General features: G+C 40.7%; 2 protein-coding genes across 4 annotated transcripts in view; both read left to right on the top strand.

The window, feature by feature from the left end:
• ppp1r16a (protein phosphatase 1, regulatory subunit 16A) overlaps positions 1-12064 on the top strand; it is a 17679-nt gene extending 5615 nt beyond the window's left edge. For both annotated transcript variants that reach the window (XM_032503491.1, XM_032503492.1), the window contains exons 2-11: positions 3791-4962; positions 5553-5623; positions 7067-7212; positions 7650-7753; positions 8071-8195; positions 8648-8773; positions 8860-8935; positions 9175-9304; positions 9420-9582; positions 9705-12064. In XM_032503491.1, coding sequence (XP_032359382.1) covers positions 4716-4962; positions 5553-5623; positions 7067-7212; positions 7650-7753; positions 8071-8195; positions 8648-8773; positions 8860-8935; positions 9175-9304; positions 9420-9582; positions 9705-10232 — 1716 coding nt within the window. In that variant the 5' untranslated portion in view covers positions 3791-4715 and the 3' untranslated portion in view covers positions 10233-12064. The remainder of the gene's footprint in view (positions 1-3790; positions 4963-5552; positions 5624-7066; positions 7213-7649; positions 7754-8070; positions 8196-8647; positions 8774-8859; positions 8936-9174; positions 9305-9419; positions 9583-9704) is intronic.
• Positions 127-20650, top strand: part of si:ch211-217a12.1 (alanine aminotransferase 2-like) — a 27050-nt gene continuing 6526 nt past the window's right edge. The window contains exons 1-6 of one of the 2 annotated variants that reach the window (XM_032503494.1): positions 127-137; positions 8071-8078; positions 14697-14886; positions 18559-18648; positions 18796-18904; positions 19093-19226. In XM_032503494.1, the coding sequence (XP_032359385.1) occupies positions 14740-14886; positions 18559-18648; positions 18796-18904; positions 19093-19226 (480 nt within the window). In that variant the 5' untranslated portion in view covers positions 127-137; positions 8071-8078; positions 14697-14739. Of the gene's footprint in view, positions 138-8070; positions 8079-14473; positions 14614-14696; positions 14887-18558; positions 18649-18795; positions 18905-19092; positions 19227-20650 lie in introns of those variants that run through there. The other variant, XM_032503493.1, reaches the window with a different exon arrangement.

Below are 20650 nucleotides of genomic sequence, written 5' to 3' on the forward strand. Positions count from 1 at the left end.
TTTAAACATCTAAAAACATTTTCAATGTTAATACAATTTATATTCCGTTATAGTTGGTCAAATCCACTTACCCTTACAAAATCATTGCTGACATGGGAGGGATGCTGTTTCTTTGCGTGCAATTTTTTGTTGCTGCTGTTTTTTTTTTAAATCAAAGTCCGTGGAAGATGGTCATCTTCCAGGTTCAATTTAGATAAAAAGCCATAAAACTCCATTATCCACAAATCCTCATTTAAAAAAAACTAAATATTTTAAAGAAGTAATCGAAAATGTAATCCTTGACAAAGTTATGATCTAATTGCAAATCCTTGAGTTGATTATAGTTAATTATTTTTGTAATCTGATCATGTAATCCCGATTACAGGTAATCCATCACTACCCAACCTTGTAATGGTGCATGTCTCGTAACATCTTTTTTTTTTTTAATCTCATGATTTGCAATATGTAAGCCTATTTAGTGTTGCCACTTATCTAACCATTGACCCATGAAATGATTTTAGAGACCCACATTCTGTGAAGAATCTAATGCCTGACTCATGCCCGTCTAATGTACTAGCATCAACAGGTTCAATCTACCTTGGCCTGCTCACACAGCTCACACTCTGAAACACTGAGAAACACTTAAAAAGGTCTATGGTTTTTAAACTCAAAAACGTGAGTTCTTTATGAGATTTTTGTCAATCAAGTCTATCCAGCATGCGTAAAATTGGTTGAAAGATTAGATTTGGACCAAAGATTGTTCAAATTGACGGATAGAAAAGATCTATGTTGGTTGTTGCTGTCATTTAGATTATTTTAACACGGGACCAGAAATGATTTTGTATGTAAAGGATTTATCACCAACCAACGCTTTACTTTTTTTTGCTGTTTAGCAGGAATATTGAAAAGTCTCTGATTCAGCATTACATAGAGGTAGTAGCATTTCCATTAACATCCTAATAAGGCTATGATCACTTCACAGATCTTAGATTTTAAAGTAAGTTGGATTCCTGTACATTAGCACAGATCCTGCAGTCAGGTGACGCAGTATGCTCTGGGTCAGGGTGGAAACACTGTGAACCGGTTTAATTGTCATGATCATATGATTGGCACTTAAAGAAAATAGATGGAGACAATGGAACAGTATCCCATTTCAGTTAGTACGTTTATTTTAGATGTATAGCACAGAAATCTCATTCACTTCTAACAGAACTTGATATATTTCCAATAACGGCTGCCCTTAGTGTCACAATGGTCACAGGTAATATTACAAATCAAAGTAAGGTAATATTACAAATCCACATCAGACACGCTATGCCAATGCAAGGCCATCAAATGAGTGGCCTGTATGTTCTAAAATTCCTGTGTGCACTTTCAACATTAAACACTGCTTGCTTGTTATAATCCATTCATCTGAAATGTTAATGTACTCCAGTCAAACATTATACTTTGCAATGGATGAATCTGGTTTGCCAAAATGTAAAGATTTATTGAATCTTGTGATTTGCACAAATCAACAAAAGTGCAAATGACCTAAGTGTTTGTATTTTAAGTTGCAGATGACTCAGTCTGTTTTTGTTTATTTCCGGGTCTGTTTGCAAGCTATTTTTTCACTTCTGTATTTGACATGAACTCTAATAAAACACATTTTTGTTATATTAATAAAGTCTGAGTCATCTGAAATATGAGTCAAATGCAGACTTATAAGAATTAATTCTTAAAAAAAAAAAAAAGGAGTAGTTGAATTTGTAGGTCACACAATACTAACATTTAGGATTGGGATCTTTACTCCACTGATCTTTCAGATTGTGTCTAGCATTATCCCACTAATACAGCAGTTAAGTTCCTGCAGAAATTTTCCCGATTTCTCCAATCCTTTGTCCCTTAAAGCCCCTTAAAATGCCACAAAACATGTTCTCCTTTTCATTTTCTTCACTGTGGTTGAAAACACAGACCAGAAATAGGTTAGGCTACTGGGACTAGCCTTAATTGTTCCTTAAGGGTTCCATGTTTCCTGTTGACCTTTAACAAGAACATGGACTTTGGACACCATGTTTTTTCCTGTAGGAGGAAGACGGGTTAAAGAATTTCCCTCATGGATTGTTGGCATTTTAAATGAACCTTACAGCTTTCATCATCCATGTCCCAATCCTGTGCATTCTAGGTCCATGTGTATTGTTTGAATAACTGATCCATGTAGTAAACCTGCAGTCTATGGGGGAGAGTTAAGCTTCAGGCCTCAATCTAAGGAAATCCTAACATTGTAGCTAGACACAGATATTGGTAGTTATGCTGCAGATACAACATGTTATTTTTTGAGTAATATTAGTGTCCCATATGTAATCATACTACTTTTAAATAAGTCACCATTTACAAAAGATTTGTACGTATAATAACTCCTATACTAATGCTTTACTATACTAATGCAGTTATAAGCCATCAATAAGAAAAGGTGTTGGTGTTGCTGGATTGTGAAAAATCCCATTACCTGGTTTTCTAACCTCCTCCAGCAGGACACGTCATTTATATTTTTTTAGATATTTGTTTAGTTCATCAGGTAAACATTTTAATTGACCATGTGCATTTTTGGAAAAACCTGCAAAGTATCTGGACTAAAATAAATGTATTAACAATTTAATAACATTTATTAGTGTATACTTAAAGGCTTTCTAGAAAGTGAACGCCACAAACAAATTATCAATAGATTTATAACTGCATTATTACCAATCAGAAAGGATAAACACCAGCCAGAGATTATTCTTAATAGTGGTTTAAAACTGGACTATAAACTATTAGTAAATGATTTATTAACCATATTAAAGTCATTAGTTACAACTTTTAAACTCTTTATAAAGTTGGACCTACCAATTGTATTGACTTGCTGCTCTGTTTGCATCCCTACTAGTCCAGTTATCAGCCATCAAGCAGAGTAGATGAATAGATGAACTTGGATGCTGGTTGATCTAGATGTCTCTAAAAACCTATAGTAAGTGCCATTTGATTACTGTTTTAGCGGGCCAGACTAGAATTGTATTTTAAATTCATCTGTTTTTATTCAAACAAATCTGAAAATGAAGCACAAAAGTCAACAAATGGCTTTATTTGTTGAGAATGAATCATTGGAAAAGTCCATTAAATGTAATTTCCAAAAAACAATCCTAAATCTGTTAACTGGGATATAAACCAAAATAACTGCTACCTGGTTGTTATGAATCAGCCTCCATGTGTTTGCTGTGTAATGTGCTGATTTATAGAACGCTGTGGTTCACCTCCTAACCTCTCTCGTAGTTGGCTGCTTGCGGCAGTGGCTCTGTGGCCCAGGACTACTGTCTTGTCAGTTACTCTCTCTATCTCACTGAGTGCATCTAGTCAACCTTCCTCTCAGCGCTCACAGGCCCAGGCCTAAATAATAAATGAGTAAACTGGAAAGAACCGAGTGCGTGAGCCACGTAACTCACCTGGGAAGTTAATGAAAGGTAATGAGCGAAGTTTAAAGAGTTAGTACTTAAAGCACTGAAACATGTCTCATACCAGTTATTTAAGCGGTTCTCCGCCACATCCCTCTCTCAGTTTTGACCCGTGTGTATGCCAATAGCAGTAAAGTGTGTGTCGGGCTGCAGGGTTTGTCAATCATTAATGAAATGCCTCCCACTGTCTCAGGTTTCCTTCAGGAGAGGAATGGGAGAGAAGGGAGTATGTGGAAGGAGCTCAGGGGTCGGAGATAACAGATTAGGAGAGCCGCGTGTGTACATTATACTGTAACACAGCACTCACATTTTCTCTTCCTGCCTTTCCTCCCCCTCTCTCCCAGCTTACAGTTGAAGACAGAAGACAATGTTGTTGAGAGACGGATCATTAAAACCTTCGTTCACAGATACCTTCTTCTGAAGACCTGCCAAAAAGTACAACAACAACAACAACAACAACAACAAGTTGACTTTGGAATAGTCTCAACTCACCACCATGGGATACATGCATCCTGTCCCTTAAAGTAGGCCTTGTGTAAATCCCACGGATGCCCCTTTTTATTGGTGTTGCTTAAACTCGCCAGTTCTTCCTACCCTGTGGATTTCTTGTCCACCAGCACTACATTCTCACTATCGATTCTCAAGGACTTGCCCCTCTGTTGGATCTAATCTTGGACACAGTCACCACCACTTTGGATTATAAACTCAGATGGAGCATCCAACCTGGAGAATAGTTTGACTCTGCCTTTCTAGCACTATCTTTTCTCTCTCTGTCTCTCTTTTCCCTCAGTGGATCATTGGCCACGGCCCAGCAGTTGATATGGATGGGAGAACTGACAGTTGGTTACAATCCACAGCTTGGATGATAATGTTTTGGACATCTTTCTCTCTCCTTCTCCCCATTGCACCATAAGAGTTGTTATCATGAAAGATGGGAAAGAGACATTGCAAAAATTCTACATGTTGCTTACTTCTGAAATCATGGTGATATCTGTCACCTGATTGCACAACATAAGTTGTTTTGGTTCGTCATACTGTAGATTTTTTGCTGCTTCGTCTATAAATTTACAGATAATCTGCATTATCTGTTTGCACTCTTCCACAGGCCCTAACGTAGGCCTGTTGGGCCTTACAGAAGGGCCTCTTTGGTAGGCATAAAGGAAGTATATGATACAGTCAGAAGCCTGAAACATTTTATATTTAATATCCATTTGGACTAAGAGAAACTAATAGAGAAGCCACTGTGACAGTTCATTGTGTTGTGGTGGCATGGCAGCAGAGCACAGCGAGCTCCTGGCTGAAATGGCCACCATCGGGCGTCTTAGTGCCACCGAACGCCTAAAGCACGCCCAGAAGCGGCGCACTCAACAGCTGAAAGGATGGGCACAGATGGAGAAGGATGCAACACGAGGGTCGAGGGCCAAAGCAGATAAGAAGAAGCCTCGCACCACCAAAGTTAGATTCCCAACGGCAATCACCCTTCTAGATGCAGCTGCACGCAATGACCTGGACGAGGGTTGGTAGAAACACACACACTCACAGAGAAAAGCCATTAAGAGAGCCTTAAATGTTGTGGACTTGTGGATTGTAAGTAAATCAGTCAAGAGAACTCAAGACAAGATGACAAGTGATTTCAGACTATTCTAAAACAGTAATGCACAATCTTTCTGCCTAGACCAATCAAATTCTAAAAGTCAGGGGATACAATGACCTCTGCTTTGTTTTTTTTGTCTTGTGTTGCTTTTGGCTTCTCCTGAGACATAAAGCCCTTATCAGCTGGTGCATTGTGCTCCATAAAATGTGATTCAAAGAAAGTATTTCATGCATAATTTACACTTGATACGTCACACTTTAATTGTCACGAGAAAGGTGTTTTGTGTTCAATGGCGTTATTGGAAGCTGCAGGATCAAGGCTAATTATAGTGGCAAACATTGTAAGTTAACACACACAGACACACGCGCCCTGCATGGTTATCATCTGTTATATATATTGTGGGCAGACAGATATGTGCCAAGTGTTTATGTCTTGTTATGTTTGTGTCTACAATGTCAATGTGGAGAGGACTCTGCCCGAGTGGTAAGTCATAATGCTGTGTATGCTTCTAGTGAGGGAGCTACTTAACAGTGGTGTCAGCCCAGATCTGGTCAACGAGGATGGACTGACCGCCCTACATCAGGTACACACACACACACACACACACACACACACACACACACACACACACACACACACACACACACCTCGCTTGGCTCACACGCTGGATGTCCTTCTGTATGTTGCTTTTCTCAAACTCCCTTCACTCCGGGAAACAACAACATACTTTGAACTACTAAGCTACATTCTGAAAATGGCAAGTTTTAAAGGTAATCTGGATCGTGCAATAAGGCGAGCCTGCTTGTTTTTTTTCGGGGAATGATTGTAAAGATTTACCAAGAATATGTTTATGGGATGTACTGTCTAATGTTTTTGGATCAATTGGGGAGGATTAATGTGAACGAAGTAAGCAGTGATACACTGGTAAGAGCAAGTGACATTTAACCGTGTATCCAGCTAATTTAAATAGCTCACAAGTTCCTTCCCTTGACCATTTTGCAGAGGCACCGTCTCGGAGCTTAGTGCCGCCCAAGAAAATTGATTTAAAGAATTAGTAAACAACCAAGTGTGTTTTTTTTCTCCTATCCCAGTATGTATCTGTGCTGTAGCCAAACATCACTCCACAGTGTTGTAGAGATATGACTGGCATTGCGATTGACAGGGAATCAAACTGTTGCCCCTGTGCCACTTCTGTGCCCCACCTAGTTATCCTCTTATACTCATCAAGCACTTTACTCACAGCGCACAAAAAACTACAACGTCACACATACTGTACACACGCCACTGCCCGCATAAGTGCCTGGCTGTTAAACATATAGAGGTATCCACTCGCAACAGCAGCCTTCACAAGCACAGCCTTGCAATAGATGGCATAAGGTTTCCCACACAGGTTAATCTTTTGGATAGCGTGTATGTTTATCACAGCTCTGAGCTCACCAAGAAATGTTTACCTTTATTTTGTCTGAACCGTAACTTATCTTGAGGTAGTTTACACACTGATTCATTCCCACCATTTTAGTTTGAGGACCAAAGAGTGAGGGCAACTTTCTTAGGCTTACATTCCTTTCCTGGACACGCACAGTTAGATTTAGAAGGAACCATCGTAAGATTCCTGTGTTTCGTTTGTCAGGACCTTGAAAGACACAAATCTTTAGCTACACACAGATCTTTACAATTCAGATGGCCACTTCTCTTGTGTTGTTTATGTCTCTTATAAGTGACACGTACACATACTACTATAATTTCATGAGAAGGGTATTTGAGGGCACAGAGAACTCTTTATGAAAGCAGTTGACTCTGCTTTTACCCTTGGAAACTTTGCTGTTTAGACAGCAGAGGGCTGGGCCAGGCAGGCACATTTTTTTCTTTCACTCAAGTTACCATAAATAATTATGCAAAGGTATATACGGGTGACTTTATGCTATAGTATAGTTTGTTTGTTGTCTATGCCTTTATTGTGCTGTCTGTTTTTCCTTTTGCATTCATACACATTTTCATACATATCTACATCTGTCCATATTCTCAGTGCTGCATTGATGACTTTGTGGAGATAGTGCAGTGCCTGCTGGATGCTGGTGCCTGTGTGAATGCCTGTGACAGTGAGCTGTGGACACCGTTGCATGCTGCTGCCACCTGTGGACACACTGGATTGGTGCAGCTCCTGATTCAGGCGTGAGGTTTCCCTTTGAATTTCAGCCCCTCATTTATGCATCTGTTTTTAATAGAATGTTTCTCCTACTGTTATTACAGTGGAGAAGTGGAGAACTTAATGAGCTGATAGATTGTGGAGTTTTGTCTCAACTGTATTATGATACATGTTGCTATATCCTTATATTCTGGCAAAGTGGAAATTTATTTTTAGACAAAAGTATAAATAGACTGAGATCCTGCATGGCAACAGACAAGTTTACATAAGAAATGCAAATATGGCTGTAGCTTGACTTAATACACTTTGCAAGTGTATGAATATTCTTGAGTGGCTGAGCACATCAGGGTGTGTCCCAGTACGGCACTCAAATTTCTGTCTGTCTGTCTGTCTGTCTGTCTGTCTGTCTGTCTGTCTGTCTGTCTGTCTGTCTGTCTGTCTGTCTGTCTGTCTGTCTGTCTAGTGGGGCTGACCTGCTGGCTGTCAATGCAGATGGCAACATGCCGTATGACCTCTGTGAGGATGAGGCCACCCTCGAGCTGCTGGAGATGGTTATGGCTGAACAAGGTTAGTAAGATGAGTCAATTCCAAGCTGCAGAAATTGTTTTAGTTTATTTTAATGGTATTTATTTAAAAGTAATGTAGTCTTCCTCTTAAAAAAGAATGAAAATGTTATATTTTGTCGTGCGTGCGTGTGTGCGTGTGTGCGTGTGTGCGTGCGTGCGTGTGTGTGTGTGTGTGTGCGTGTGTGTGTGTGTGCGTGTGTGCGTGTGTGCGTGTGTGTGTGTGTGTGTGTGTGTGTGTGTGTGTGTGTGTGTGTGTGTGTGTGTGTGTGTGTGTGTGTGTGTGTGTGTGTGTGTGTGTGTGTGTGTGTGTGTGTGTAGGAATAACTCAGGTCCACATAGATGAATGTCGAGGGGCTAAAGAGGCGGCCATGCTGGCTGACGTTCAGGCTCTGGTTAACAGCGACGCAGACTTGAATGCACAGGACGCTAATGGAACAACACTGGTGAGACAGCGGGCATGTTCTATATACATTAAGAAAATTAAAGAAGGCCAGGGATTTTAATCATACTTATGATCCTAGGGTACATTCACAGATTTTTTTAATAACAATAATCAAAATCATAAAACTCTGCCAAGAAATTACAAGCTAGACAAAGTCTGGACTTTTAAAATGAATGATTGGTGTGTTTTGGTTCATTTTTCATTCAAGATCTTTAACAGGGAAACTGTTAGAATTTGCTTCTATTCTTCTAAGCTGTGTTTTTTGCTTTTTAGAAGTCTGAAATTCGCCCCATTACATTTTTAAAAAGCAATATTAAAACAAGGTACTGTTATTAGTCAGCAGCAAAGTGCTAATTAGAATTTAGAAGTATCTTACTTTGAATGTCTCCAAAGAAGGTCTAAGTCAGGAGTATACATGTAGTTTAAATGAACAATGTTGAACGTCTCTCCCAGCTCCATATAGCGTCTGCTAATGGCTACATGTCTGTGGCGGAACTATTGCTAGAGCACAGAGCTCTCGTGGAGGTGAAGGACTCTGATGGCTGGACGCCACTACATGCTGCCTCCTGCTGGGGACAAGTAAGTGCTGCACACAGACAAAAGATACAAACCTTCCCCTTTTCTTAAATGACCCATTGATGGGGTTAGTTGTATGTGTTCCATAGATCCAAATGGTGGAACTGTTGGTGGCCCATGAAGCCAGTTTAAACTCCAAGTCTGTCCTGGAGGAGACACCTCTGGGTAAGACCAGAAAAGCCTTTTTGTACCTGTATTGCCTGAGAGCAAAATTATGTAATGGACAGTACCTTTCACCTTTAATGCTGTAACGCCAATCCCCTGTCTCAAGTGTAATACAGACTATTTTAGAAACTAATTATCCTGATCCATTTCTTAATTGTCTCTCAATTATACCTTTTTTTATTAGAATCTTTCCATTCATACTTTACAGTGTCTAACCTTTGCTGCTGCTGCCTTTTCAGACGTGTGTATGGATGAAGAGGTCAGAGCCAAACTGATGGACCTGAAGAACAAACATGATGCCATCATGAAGAGCCAGGACCGGCAGAAGGGCACACTGCAAAGACGAGCCTCTAGTACTGGCAGCAGAGGGTGAGAGGGGACACTAGGCCAGAGAGCTCAAGGGAACCAGAGGGTGAAAAACACACACATAAAATTGAAGCAGGTTAGCTTCACTGTTCCCCTTTTCTATCGTTTGTCTATACAGTAAGGTGGTACGTCGTGTCAGTGTGAACGAGCGCTCCAGTCTGTACCGGCGGGAGCACCATAAAGAGGCCATGGTGTGGCAGGAGCGCGGCCGACAGCCAGAGCCACATGACGACGACGAAGACAGACAAACAGACAATGAGCTGAACCAGCATGCCACCATGGTGAGCGAGCTCAGTGTCTTCTTTTTAAAGAAAAATGTGTCTGGCTATTGCTGTTTTTGTCACGTTTTCAAAGAGTTAAAGCTGAATAAACTACTGTTCTTTAAAGTTCTCTTTTGTTTCAGGTTGCTGGTGGTGGAGCCGCATCACGTTTAGAGGAACTGGAGGCTGCAGACAGGAAAATCATGTCCAGCCTAGGTAATGGAGGCACCTCTGTTTCTCTGTCCTCCTCTGTCCCTGGAGAGCTGTGGACTGGTGGAGGTCTCATGGATCGCAGCGCCTCGTACCAGCTCAGCCCTGCATCTGGGTCAGGGTCCACAGAGGGTGAGGGGGCAGACAGTATGACTAGAGAGAAATCGCACCATACACTGGCTGATCTGAAACGCCAGCGAGCCGCTGCCAAGCTCAATAAGTACCCAGCGCCTCCCCCGCCGCTGCCCCCTTCTTTGGAGGAGGAGCCTTCTGTTGCAATGGCCGATGTGACAAACACTCAGGCCCAGCCAGAGCTCCAAATGACCCCCAATGCAGAGGAGGTAGCCTCACCGAGCCAGGTGTACTTCACCCCAGCCAGCGGAGACCCTCCGCTGCTGAAACTCAGAGCCCCTGAGGAGGACCAGTCTAACAATAAGGAGCCTTGCTGTGGGCTCATGTAGACAGCCTGGCACACACAAAGACACACAATTTATTTATTATTTTTGTTCTAGAAGGCGCAACACACTCCAGATGCCTCTCCGTCAGCTCCGCAAAATGTATGCTGAATTGTCTGTTTTACAAATATTAGTTGTGCTTTACGTGGTTGCCGTTAAACGGTGATGGCATGTGGCTATAAGTCCCTCATCAAAATCGGGAAATCAACTTTCCAGTCTCCTGTGCTAGCCTGGGCTAGCTAGCTTGCTGGCCCATGAAGTTTTCAACTTTAAAACATCAGCGTAAACACAGAGGAAAAAGGAGGATGGCTATCAGCTACGACCTATGGCTACGATCCGAAGACCATCTCTGTGGTGCTGTGGTGTCCTTTTGCCGAAACTTTGGCTGGATCCAGGAGTGCCGGTGCCATTTAACTGGGGGGACTATTTTTGTGTGTGCCGATCTGACGGCCACATTCTGCTTAATGTTGAATCATGCACAAGTTTAAGGAGCTGATTGGATACCATTTCATTGGAATTGTATCTCATACAATTTCATACGACAAATAGTTGATTGATTGACACATATAGTGCCTTTAGAGTATAGAAGCTGGGCATTTTACACTCCAAAAGTGGCAAAAACCTTTCAAAACAGTCATGCTTGAATTGAATCATTGAGATAACTGTGAGTTAAGGCCACATGCCAATGAGGTGTTGATCTGCACTGCATTTCAATAAACTGAAGTGCAATCTTTGTGCTTATTTCCTATTTTGCTTACCTTTTTTTCAACATGATACACACTTTACACTTAAGGTCCTACCGTTTGCTGTTGCTCCCTCTTATTTATCAACTGCACCATCTGTTGGACGGCAGGTGTCCATCTGGTGACTCAGTGCACTACAGATTCCAGTTTTGCTATCACAAGAAAATATTTACTTTCCTCAGCCTTTGTTCAATACTTTATCTATATTATGCTAACTAAATTGACATTTCATTAAAAAGCCTTAGAATTGTGTAAAAGTTGATTTTAGCCATGTAAACGTGAATGAAATTGAATTGCAGTTCAATATGATCTGTTTTAAATTAAGAATGAGGTTAAAGTTAGTTTTTCTCCACTGAGTGCTATGAAGGGTACGTGATCTACATTCCTATACATTTACATTATAAGACAGTTTTTTTTTTTCTGGTTGGGAGATTTCTTCATAGAGGATAATTTCAATATACACTACAGATACAGTACTCTGAATTTACACATTCACACAAAGATGAAAATAAGAACTGTTTCATTGCTTTGATTTTTTTTTTTTTTCTCAGTGCAAAGAAAAGCCTACATTTCAATATTTCTAATAGTACAATTTGTAAGTTAAGTGCTTGTCTCTAAATGAATGTGAGATCATCTACAAATATTTGAATTAGTATATAAGATACTTAGCCCATCATTATCATTTCTAGAGTTCTATTTTTCTGTCATTTCAGTTCTTCTACCCTCTGAATAGAATCACATTATTTATTCTGATACTGTATATTGCCGATGGTGTACAGTTCTATTTTTTAAAGATTAAAAAGTGTGAAGGCAAGATATTTATCAAGAAGATAATATATTGTTATATTGTCAAACCAAGTAATCTTGTCATGTGATTATTTGTCAAAGGTTGTGGCCTTCTTTAGTGCAATGCTTGCACAAAGTCCCACGTGTAAATTTGGTGAGCAGTGGGATAAAATGATCGAACGGGCGTGGACTCCAACCCGATGTGCTGTCACTGCAATTTAATTTCTGCATTGCGTTTCAGTTTTGATAGTGATTTTTACTGAGCACTGTTTAGAAAAAACAAACATAAAAAACAGTAATTTCACAAAATGATTTTTGTATTTTTTTATGCAAAATGATTTATTGAATGGATCCAGGCATCACAACTGTTTACGTCTCTTATGATATTGTTTGTAGGAAGTGGAATCAGATAAAGATGATTGTAAAGAAACATCACATGCAAGCTTTTGGGGCTTTTTATACATTAGATAGGGTCAAATAATAAGTCTTATGCTCTTGTTTACATGAAGTCAAGGATGTCTTCCCCTTGTGGTACAATTGAGCACTACATTTTAACCCCCCCCCCCCCCCCCCCCCCCCCCCCCCCCCCCCACTCCCCTCCCAATGCTTTTTCCCTTCCTCTTACGTCAAGTGGTCACTTATGTCACAGTCCGTTCTGATCCCTCTGCCAGGGCAGCACGCACGTGCTACACATAGTAAACACTCCCGTACGTGTAAGCTATAATAAGTAAGTTATAATATTACATTATCTTTGATAACAACAACAGGAACAACTGTGGTATAGGCTTAATGCAACACACACTGTCGTGTGATGCTGCTATATCACACACTGCGTGTGCATGGCACATGACGGTGGCCGGGACATCACATGCTTGTAGGTGAACTGTTTTAGTTTGGGATATCAAATGTCCTTCTTAAGCCCCTTCCAAGACATCTGGTGGCAGGGGGGGGGGGGTGGTGTTGGTTATATGTTGCACACTGTCCTTCTCCCACACAGACAGCAACTTCTGTGGCTCTCCTTCTCTTGCCCAAACAGTATAACAGTGTCTATCTTCATTAATTTCTTTTCCCAATTGCTAAAACACATTTTTTTTTTCAAACTAGGCTGGTTTTATCAAAAATACTTAACACAGTTGACAAAACCGCACACCCAAACGGCAAAATACCTAATGTATCCTGCAAAATTAAGCACTGCAACCAAAACTACATATAGCATTATCAAAATGAAACGTTTGCACCAAATGACACACACTTCTTTCATATTACCAGGTGTTTGTCTATCCCACTACACATTGTTGAGCTCTCATTTAGTATGCTTTGCCATAATACTAAAATAGTACAAATTGTGGAAAATTCTTCAGATTGTTCACATGTACAGAAACATTTGCAGATACACACACATGCTGATATATACACATAAACACAAAAGGTGCGAAAAGAATATAATAGGAAAAAAAAAAAAAAAAAAAAAGAGGCAAGTAGCATCTTGCACAGCTGGGTCTGGCCACAACGCCTCGTCCACATCGCAGGCGATATCTTCTTGCCAGACATTAAGGGCCTTGCACGCCTTATCCATCATTGATGAGGCATGCACACACATGGCTACCGGTAGTATGTATTAATATACAACAAGTTAACAACAAAGCGCTTTTACATCATAAAGGATACATTCACCATTCACACACATTCATACACTGTGGAAGAGGCTGCCGTACAAGGTACCACCTGCTCATCAGATAAACACTCACACGCAGGTTCAGTGTCTTGCCCACTTCGACATGGGATTGCAGGGCCAGGGATCGAACCGCCAACCTTCCGATTGGCAGGCAACTGCTCTACCACTGAGCCACAGCCGCCCATAGTCTACCTTCCATCTCCATGCTGAAAGAAGATCTTCGATGGGGTTCAGAAATGGTGTAGGCTATGGTGGGTGGTATTGTACGAGAAATGGTGGTTGGTCAGCAAACCAGTTTTGGACTGCACGGTGAAAGCTCACGTTGTCCCATACTACAACGTGACGGTTTCTCTGATGTTCTGCATCATTCATACGCTCTGGTGGTATGAGAATGTTGTGGAGTCTGTCCAGAAATGTGAGAATATGGACTGAGTGGGAGGGGTAATTCACATTAACCATTGCAATCTAAGGTTGTTTTTGATCTAAAATCCCCTTGTTCTTAATGCAGGGCACATGACAGATAAAAGAATCCCCGACAAAATATGTTGCTCCATTTTCCTTGATACACACCATTATGTCACAGTGGCAGTTACAGGGCTCTAAATGTAAAGCTCCTCAGTGTTCATGTTTGTACAAATCAGCCAGTTTGACTTGTTAGTACCATTTTGTGTTATTGTGACAAAAAAAATCAATGTGGTATAAGTTTTGAATGCAGCAGTGTTTTAAAATTTTAAAATAAAAACTTTTGAGGTAAAAACAGATGAGGTAGGCTACTTGTGATACTTACTACTTACTTAAGTATACTTAACACGATGGCAAAACACTAATAGAATGGGCCGTTTCATCCATTTTGCCGTGACAACTGGATCTCATTACTCGTATGCTAATCTGTCATTCCTAAAAATTGCATCCTAAAGTTGGTCTGTCCCAACGCTGTAGGCAAAAGGGCCATCGAGATAACAGTTTATCCGACAGCACTTAAAGGCGTCATTTGGCACGCGGATGAAGTGTCACATGCGAAGTCCGTGGAGTAATACAGCCAACCACGAGCTGAGGCGAGCGAAGGCGTGGCGGTCGGGTGGGAATATGAACGCGGAGACGCTCAACTGCCAGCTCGAGCTCTAGAGTAAGTTAACTCACGAGCCGAACGGTCCTCTGCTTCGCCCTCCCTGCTGAACAAAAGGTAACAACAACCGTTACACATTATCCGCTCATGTTTAAGGTTAGTTAATTACGGTTCATTCTTAAATCTTCTTTTATGTTTCAGATAGCCAATCCAGTGGGACGGAGTGCGCGTGACATATCAAACATGTCCCAGCAGGCAGCGAATGGGGTCCTGAGCAGGGGCAGGGTGCTTACTTTGGACAACATGAACCCCAATGTGAAGCGGGTCGAGTACGCAGTCCGTGGTGCTATAGTCCAGCGGGCTGTGCAGATAGAGAAGGAGCTGAAAGAGGTAAAGCCAATTAAGTGTGGGGGGTGCAACATATGCACGCCTTGATGCACGCGGACCGAAGTTAAGTTTGATAATGCACAAAGAAAAAGAAAAAAACGCGCGAGAAAAAAAACATTTGGCTATAGTGTATTGTGGAATAGTAGGGAGTTAGATAAAGCTTCGAAAGCTGTTTTATTTATTTAAATCATGATATCATTGACAATTTGTGGCACATCACATTTTGTTTTTTTGTTTTCATTCATAACGGGAAAAGCGAATATATAATAAATCAAAGACAATTGGGAAATCTAATAAGGAGTAGGCCTATGTGTTTGTGGGTGACAGAGGATTGATGGATAATAATTAAATAAATATTGATCCACTTGAGTTGGAATTTGACTTCAGCAAACAGTCAGATACTAGATTTTAGCTTAAAGCTTTTTTGTTACATATTTCCAATCAACTTTTGGAAATTAGTTTTATTTTTTTAAATTAAAACACTTCAGCTCCTAAAACATTAAAAGTACCTAAGGTTTATTTTGGCACACATCCAGCAACTGTGGACAGTTAGCAATAAAACTTATTTCCCTTCTCTGTCTCTTCTGGTCCTCAAGGAACAGAAAAGGGAAGTAGGTAGCCCTGATCAGTAAGATGCTTGCCTTGGACAATTTTTTGCAGACGGACAGAGAGGGGAGACAGGATGTAGGTAGTCAGTAGACTTTTAAAAGCCCCTGCATGACATCAGTGGTGGGCGTTAGTTCCGTGCAGCACTGCTCAACTCATATTACACTCTGATGTGGTAACATGGATCCACCATGCTTTCCGAAGGAAGGGCAAGAATGTTGAACAGGGAGTCTCTTTAAAAGGGTGTAATGCAACCTCTCTGCAGAGACACGTAGTTCAGACTGCTAACTCTATCCTGAGGCGCCCTGCGAGGATGTGTATGTCGTAAAGAGTTATTATGTAAGATGAGAGGGTACATTCTCTATCCTTGTCTTTTGTCTCTCTGGGTTTGCTTACCTCCCTCCTCTGGGGAAAGACTTCACTGGACAAAGCTGCAGCTGTGAGGCCCAGCAGTACCACAGGCATTTATCTGTAAGGAGGTTTAGTACAAGCAGCCCCAGTTCTGTTGAAAGTGACTGAGTTCTTGGGAATCCACTTTTTCCTGTACTTAAAAACAGGAAAAGAACAAAAAACAGGCCCTATGCTCAATGTACTACAATTAGTTGCTTCAGCACCAAACAATGTTTGCTTATGAATTATATTGGTTTATGTTAGACAAGTTAAATCCAAAGACCAGAAGAGAGCTTAGATAAATCTGCTTTATACATTAGTTACACACTTGCAGCAATGCAAATGTAAATGAAAACAATCTGCAATGTGAATTCCAGGAGTTTTCTCCGGCGGGGGGGGGTCAGAAGGGTTTAATTACTGCTTTGCCTAGTCGTCTGTGTGCTTCCTGTCAGATCTTTGACTGGAACACTTTTACTGATGGCTCAGCAGATTTACATAAGTTTGTGTGTGTTTTTGCATGCATGCGCTGGTGCAATGATGACTCGTATAAATCCTCGACCAGACATCTGGTATGTAAGGGCCTGCACTGCAGTAAGCTTTTTTTTAGGCTTTGGATCTAAACTGCTGGCAAGTCTACATTATCAGCGACAATAGACCAAGAGATGAGAGAAAGTAATTTATTGTAACTGTGGTATGGGGAGGGTTACTTTCATCTCTATTTGCATAGCGTTAACAATAGCATTGAGCAAAGCAGCAGTGGTCATTCGTCAAGCTTCATCAAAAGTTCACGTTATCAGCATGACTGAACTTTGTTGGAGGGATGTGAGCTTGTCATTATATCATACGACTAAGTGAAACGGGAATTCAGGTCAGGCTCTATTCAGTCTGGTGACCTAGAGGGTTTCTTGGCCTGGTGGGCTGGTCTGTCTTGTGTAATCCATGCCTGGTGCGGAGTGTGCAGCAGAACGCAGCGCTGAGCCGGGGAACCGACTGGCTTCTCTCTTTCCCAGAGAACAGCAGCCTCTTTGTTGCGTGAGGACAAGGCAGGGACGAGGACTAAAAAGGAAACGTGCTCCAGTTACTTAGATTTCAAACAAACTCGTATCTGACTTAACGCTAACCCAAAGAACTATGTAGGCCTTGCTCTTTCTGTCATGCAAGGACACAGAAATGTTAATATTGTTGCAGTTCTACCTGTGCCCTTGGATGCCTTTTGCCTGGTATTTTATCATGTAGAAAATCACATTGCAGTGTAGTTTAGTTTGCTGTTCCAACCTCTCTGGAGTGCCTCGATAGACAAAGTTAGGAATAACTGGCTGGCTGGGAAATATTATAAAGTAGTTTTTAAATGGAGCTTCCTATATTGATGAGAGCAGTTCTTACTGTAGCTTTCTGTTGGTTTGACTGGATCAAATGAGGTGTCAGTTTGATAACCCCCATGATACGTTTTCACTCACCAGCAGAGAGATGGTTACATCACATTTACCTGTTTGCACAAGTTCATATCAAGGGGAACCACAGCAGTCAGGCCCAATATGCAAATCCATAATGACAATATAATGTGCTCTGCAATAGTGTTAACTTCACAATATTTCAATTGGGAATTTCTTTGGACATTTTAAGGTTTGTTGGACATTGTTATTCCACTGTATATCACATCAGCATGCAGTGAAATGAAATGACTATTGACTATAATGCACAAAAGCCCAGAATTATCAATGCTCACCCCTGGTTAAAAATAACAGGGGACATCTATTGTCACATTACCTCATGTGATAAACAGCAACAGGTGCAGCATGTTGTGACGGCAAACAGATGTCCAGGCACCAAACCAGAGTTTGCCGGTCCAATTTGACCGAGGAGATGAAAGACTTTCTAAATTCATAAAAGATCAATAGTGAGTTGAACAGAAAAATGTAATAGAAAAGGACTCAAGCTTGTCATGCGATTGGATTAAGCCAGCTGTTCTAGAAATTCATGACAAGAAATGGAAGGGGGCTGTGTGTCTGTGAGCCCCAGCAGCAGCGTCCTCTCTGCCCAGGCCAGCGCTTCCTGCTCCACATACCAAACCAGATCCTTTGCCAGGGTCTTTGCAAAACAAAAGGGTGCTGCTGAGATTGGGTATATGTTTGAAATGAATTGTCTTTGGTTTACTTTACATGCTGAGCCGTTAGGTGGTGTACACAGATTTGATGTTTTATTATTAACCATCTGTGTATGGAAGATATTATTTTCGCACAACAGAAGTCCTGTAAGGGACAATTTGAGGCTCTGCCAATGCAAAAAGTTCCTTTATCGGGGTAACCTTTTCAATTTGAAAGCTGTTAAGGAATGTCTTGAGGCCTAATTTGTTTCAATTCACAACTGCACTGTCAAGCCAAGATGTTATAACATGTTTCAATATTTTTTTTCTTTATTATATAAAGACAGCAAAAGGGGGAGAGAGAGAGACATATGAGGGGACGAAGAAGCCTAACTTTTCACACTGTAGAGAGAAGTTTCAACTGTTACTCGACTCGTGTCTCCTACTTGCATTACTCCTTGTTACATGTCCACACACACTCCGTAGGTTGAGGAGCTGTTGCTACATGTAAGATCAAGTTAAGATCAACTTGTTCCTTTTTTAAGTTCTGCTCAGAGATTCACCTGACCAGTTCTCTGTCTTTGTCTTTGTCTTAGGGAGTCAAGAAACCTTTCACAGAAGTCATCAAGGCTAACATAGGCGACGCCCACGCCATGGGTCAGAAACCAATCTCATTTTTCAGACAGGTGGGACAACGTTCTACCGTTTTTAAGTGTTTTCATTTAATAAACAGGTAGCATTTATTGTTCCATGTTAAATGGGACTTACTATATCCACACATACTGAATGTACCATAGTGCCTGTTAGATCTTTTATTTCTCCTCCTTTCTAAGGTCCTGGCTCTGTGTTCTTACCCTGAACTCCTGGATGACAACAAGTTTCCAGAGGATGCCAAGCAAAGAGCGCGGCGTATTCTCGAGGCCTGTGGAGGCCACAGTATAGGTCAGTCATCTCCCCCCTCGCTCCACCAACCACATTTGTACCCCCTCCTTCCAGCACCACGTCACCAGCATCCACCTCCATTTCATTAATAATTTATTTGGACATTCTGTAGGATATTCAAACAGAGCATCAACTGATCAATGTAGTGTGTTTTGTTTTGAATCAAAGTTCATTTTCATGTGTTCAAGGGGCCTACAGTGCTAGCCAGGGCATTGAGTGCGTTCGTCAGGATGTGGCGCGCTACATAGAGAAGAGAGATGGTGGAATCCCCTCCAACCCTGACAACATCTACCTCTCCACTGGAGCCAGTGATGCCATTGTGGTATGGGTTACACATTTTAAATTGTCTCTTCTCCAGACAGACAGTGACATAGTTTTGGTATAGTTGACCAATTAATCTTTTTTGTTCAACTTCTGTTAATTATATACTCCGCTGTACTTTGCACATCTATGACTTTACTCCGCCCACAGACCTTTGTCTCTGTCAATACAGCTTTCTCTTGTTTTATGCAACCTAATTATGTTACTGAAAGACGTTAAGATGCACTCAACTATAAAACTACAAGATACTGCCTACAGTGTTACTGTGACATTTGGCTGTCAGTGTAGGTAGAGCTGGGCAATATATTGATATAATATTGTGATATGAGACTAGTAATCATCTTAGATTTTGAATATTGTAATACGTGTTGTCTTTTCCTGGTTTTAAAGGCTGCATTACAGTAAAGGGATGTCATTTTATGCACTTACCAGACTGTTGTAACTGTTCTATGATTTGCCTTTACCCACTTAGTCATTATATCCACCTTACTGATGATTATTTATTAAAAATCTCATTGTTTCAATATTTTTGTGTCACCATTAGTCAACACTACAATATCGTTGCGGTATCAATATTGAGGTGTTTGGTCAAAAATAGTGTGATGTTTTGATTTTCTCCATATCACCCAGCCCTAAGTGTAGGTGTTTGTTTGTTCTCTGCCCATCTCCAGCAAGTTTTTTTCAGTTTTGCATTATGTAACTGTATAGGTACAAAATCGCCAGAACTGATTGGTTACACATCCACCTTATTAAATACTGTACAGAGCTCCAGACTAATTGTTTTTATTGGTTGCACTGGTGCGCTTATCTTTTTCATTTAGATTCACCAAAGATTTTTCACCGTGGCTTTTGGGTGCAGCAATAAAACCTTTTAAGCGTTATTAGATTATAATGGCTCAAATGTTATTGCCATATTTGTGTGTTATATATCTACACAATGCTAACAGGATAAATTATTTTTTTCAGAATCACATCTCAACTTCAGCGGAACAGCTGTGCTAACTCTGATAAAGTGTTCAGAATTTTAGCAGGGGTTAGACATAATTTTAATCTAGAATAGAAAATAGATCTTTTGTATCATTAATATTATCTGAATAATGAATACTATTTTAAATGTGCATGTCTTATTTTCACTTCAACCCGTGGAGATATTTGATTCCACTGAGCGCAGCTGACCACGGCCACCCTAGACAATAGGGGTGTGCAAAAACGATTTGAATCTTAATTCAAGCTCTACCGATTCAAAATCAATTCATATTTTATGTTTACTGCAATCACATGATAGATACAGTATTTGTCCCAGTAGCTTACAGAAATCACACAACCTACACATACATCAGAAATCAAATCCTGACAATTTCTGAATCGTACAGCCCTACTAGACAATGCTTGTGATGCATAGTCTATTTTTTTATATATATACAT

Source organism: Etheostoma spectabile, chromosome 22 (assembly GCF_008692095.1).
Source record: "Etheostoma spectabile isolate EspeVRDwgs_2016 chromosome 22, UIUC_Espe_1.0, whole genome shotgun sequence".
In the NCBI taxonomy this organism is placed as follows: Eukaryota; Metazoa; Chordata; class Actinopteri; order Perciformes; family Percidae; genus Etheostoma; species Etheostoma spectabile.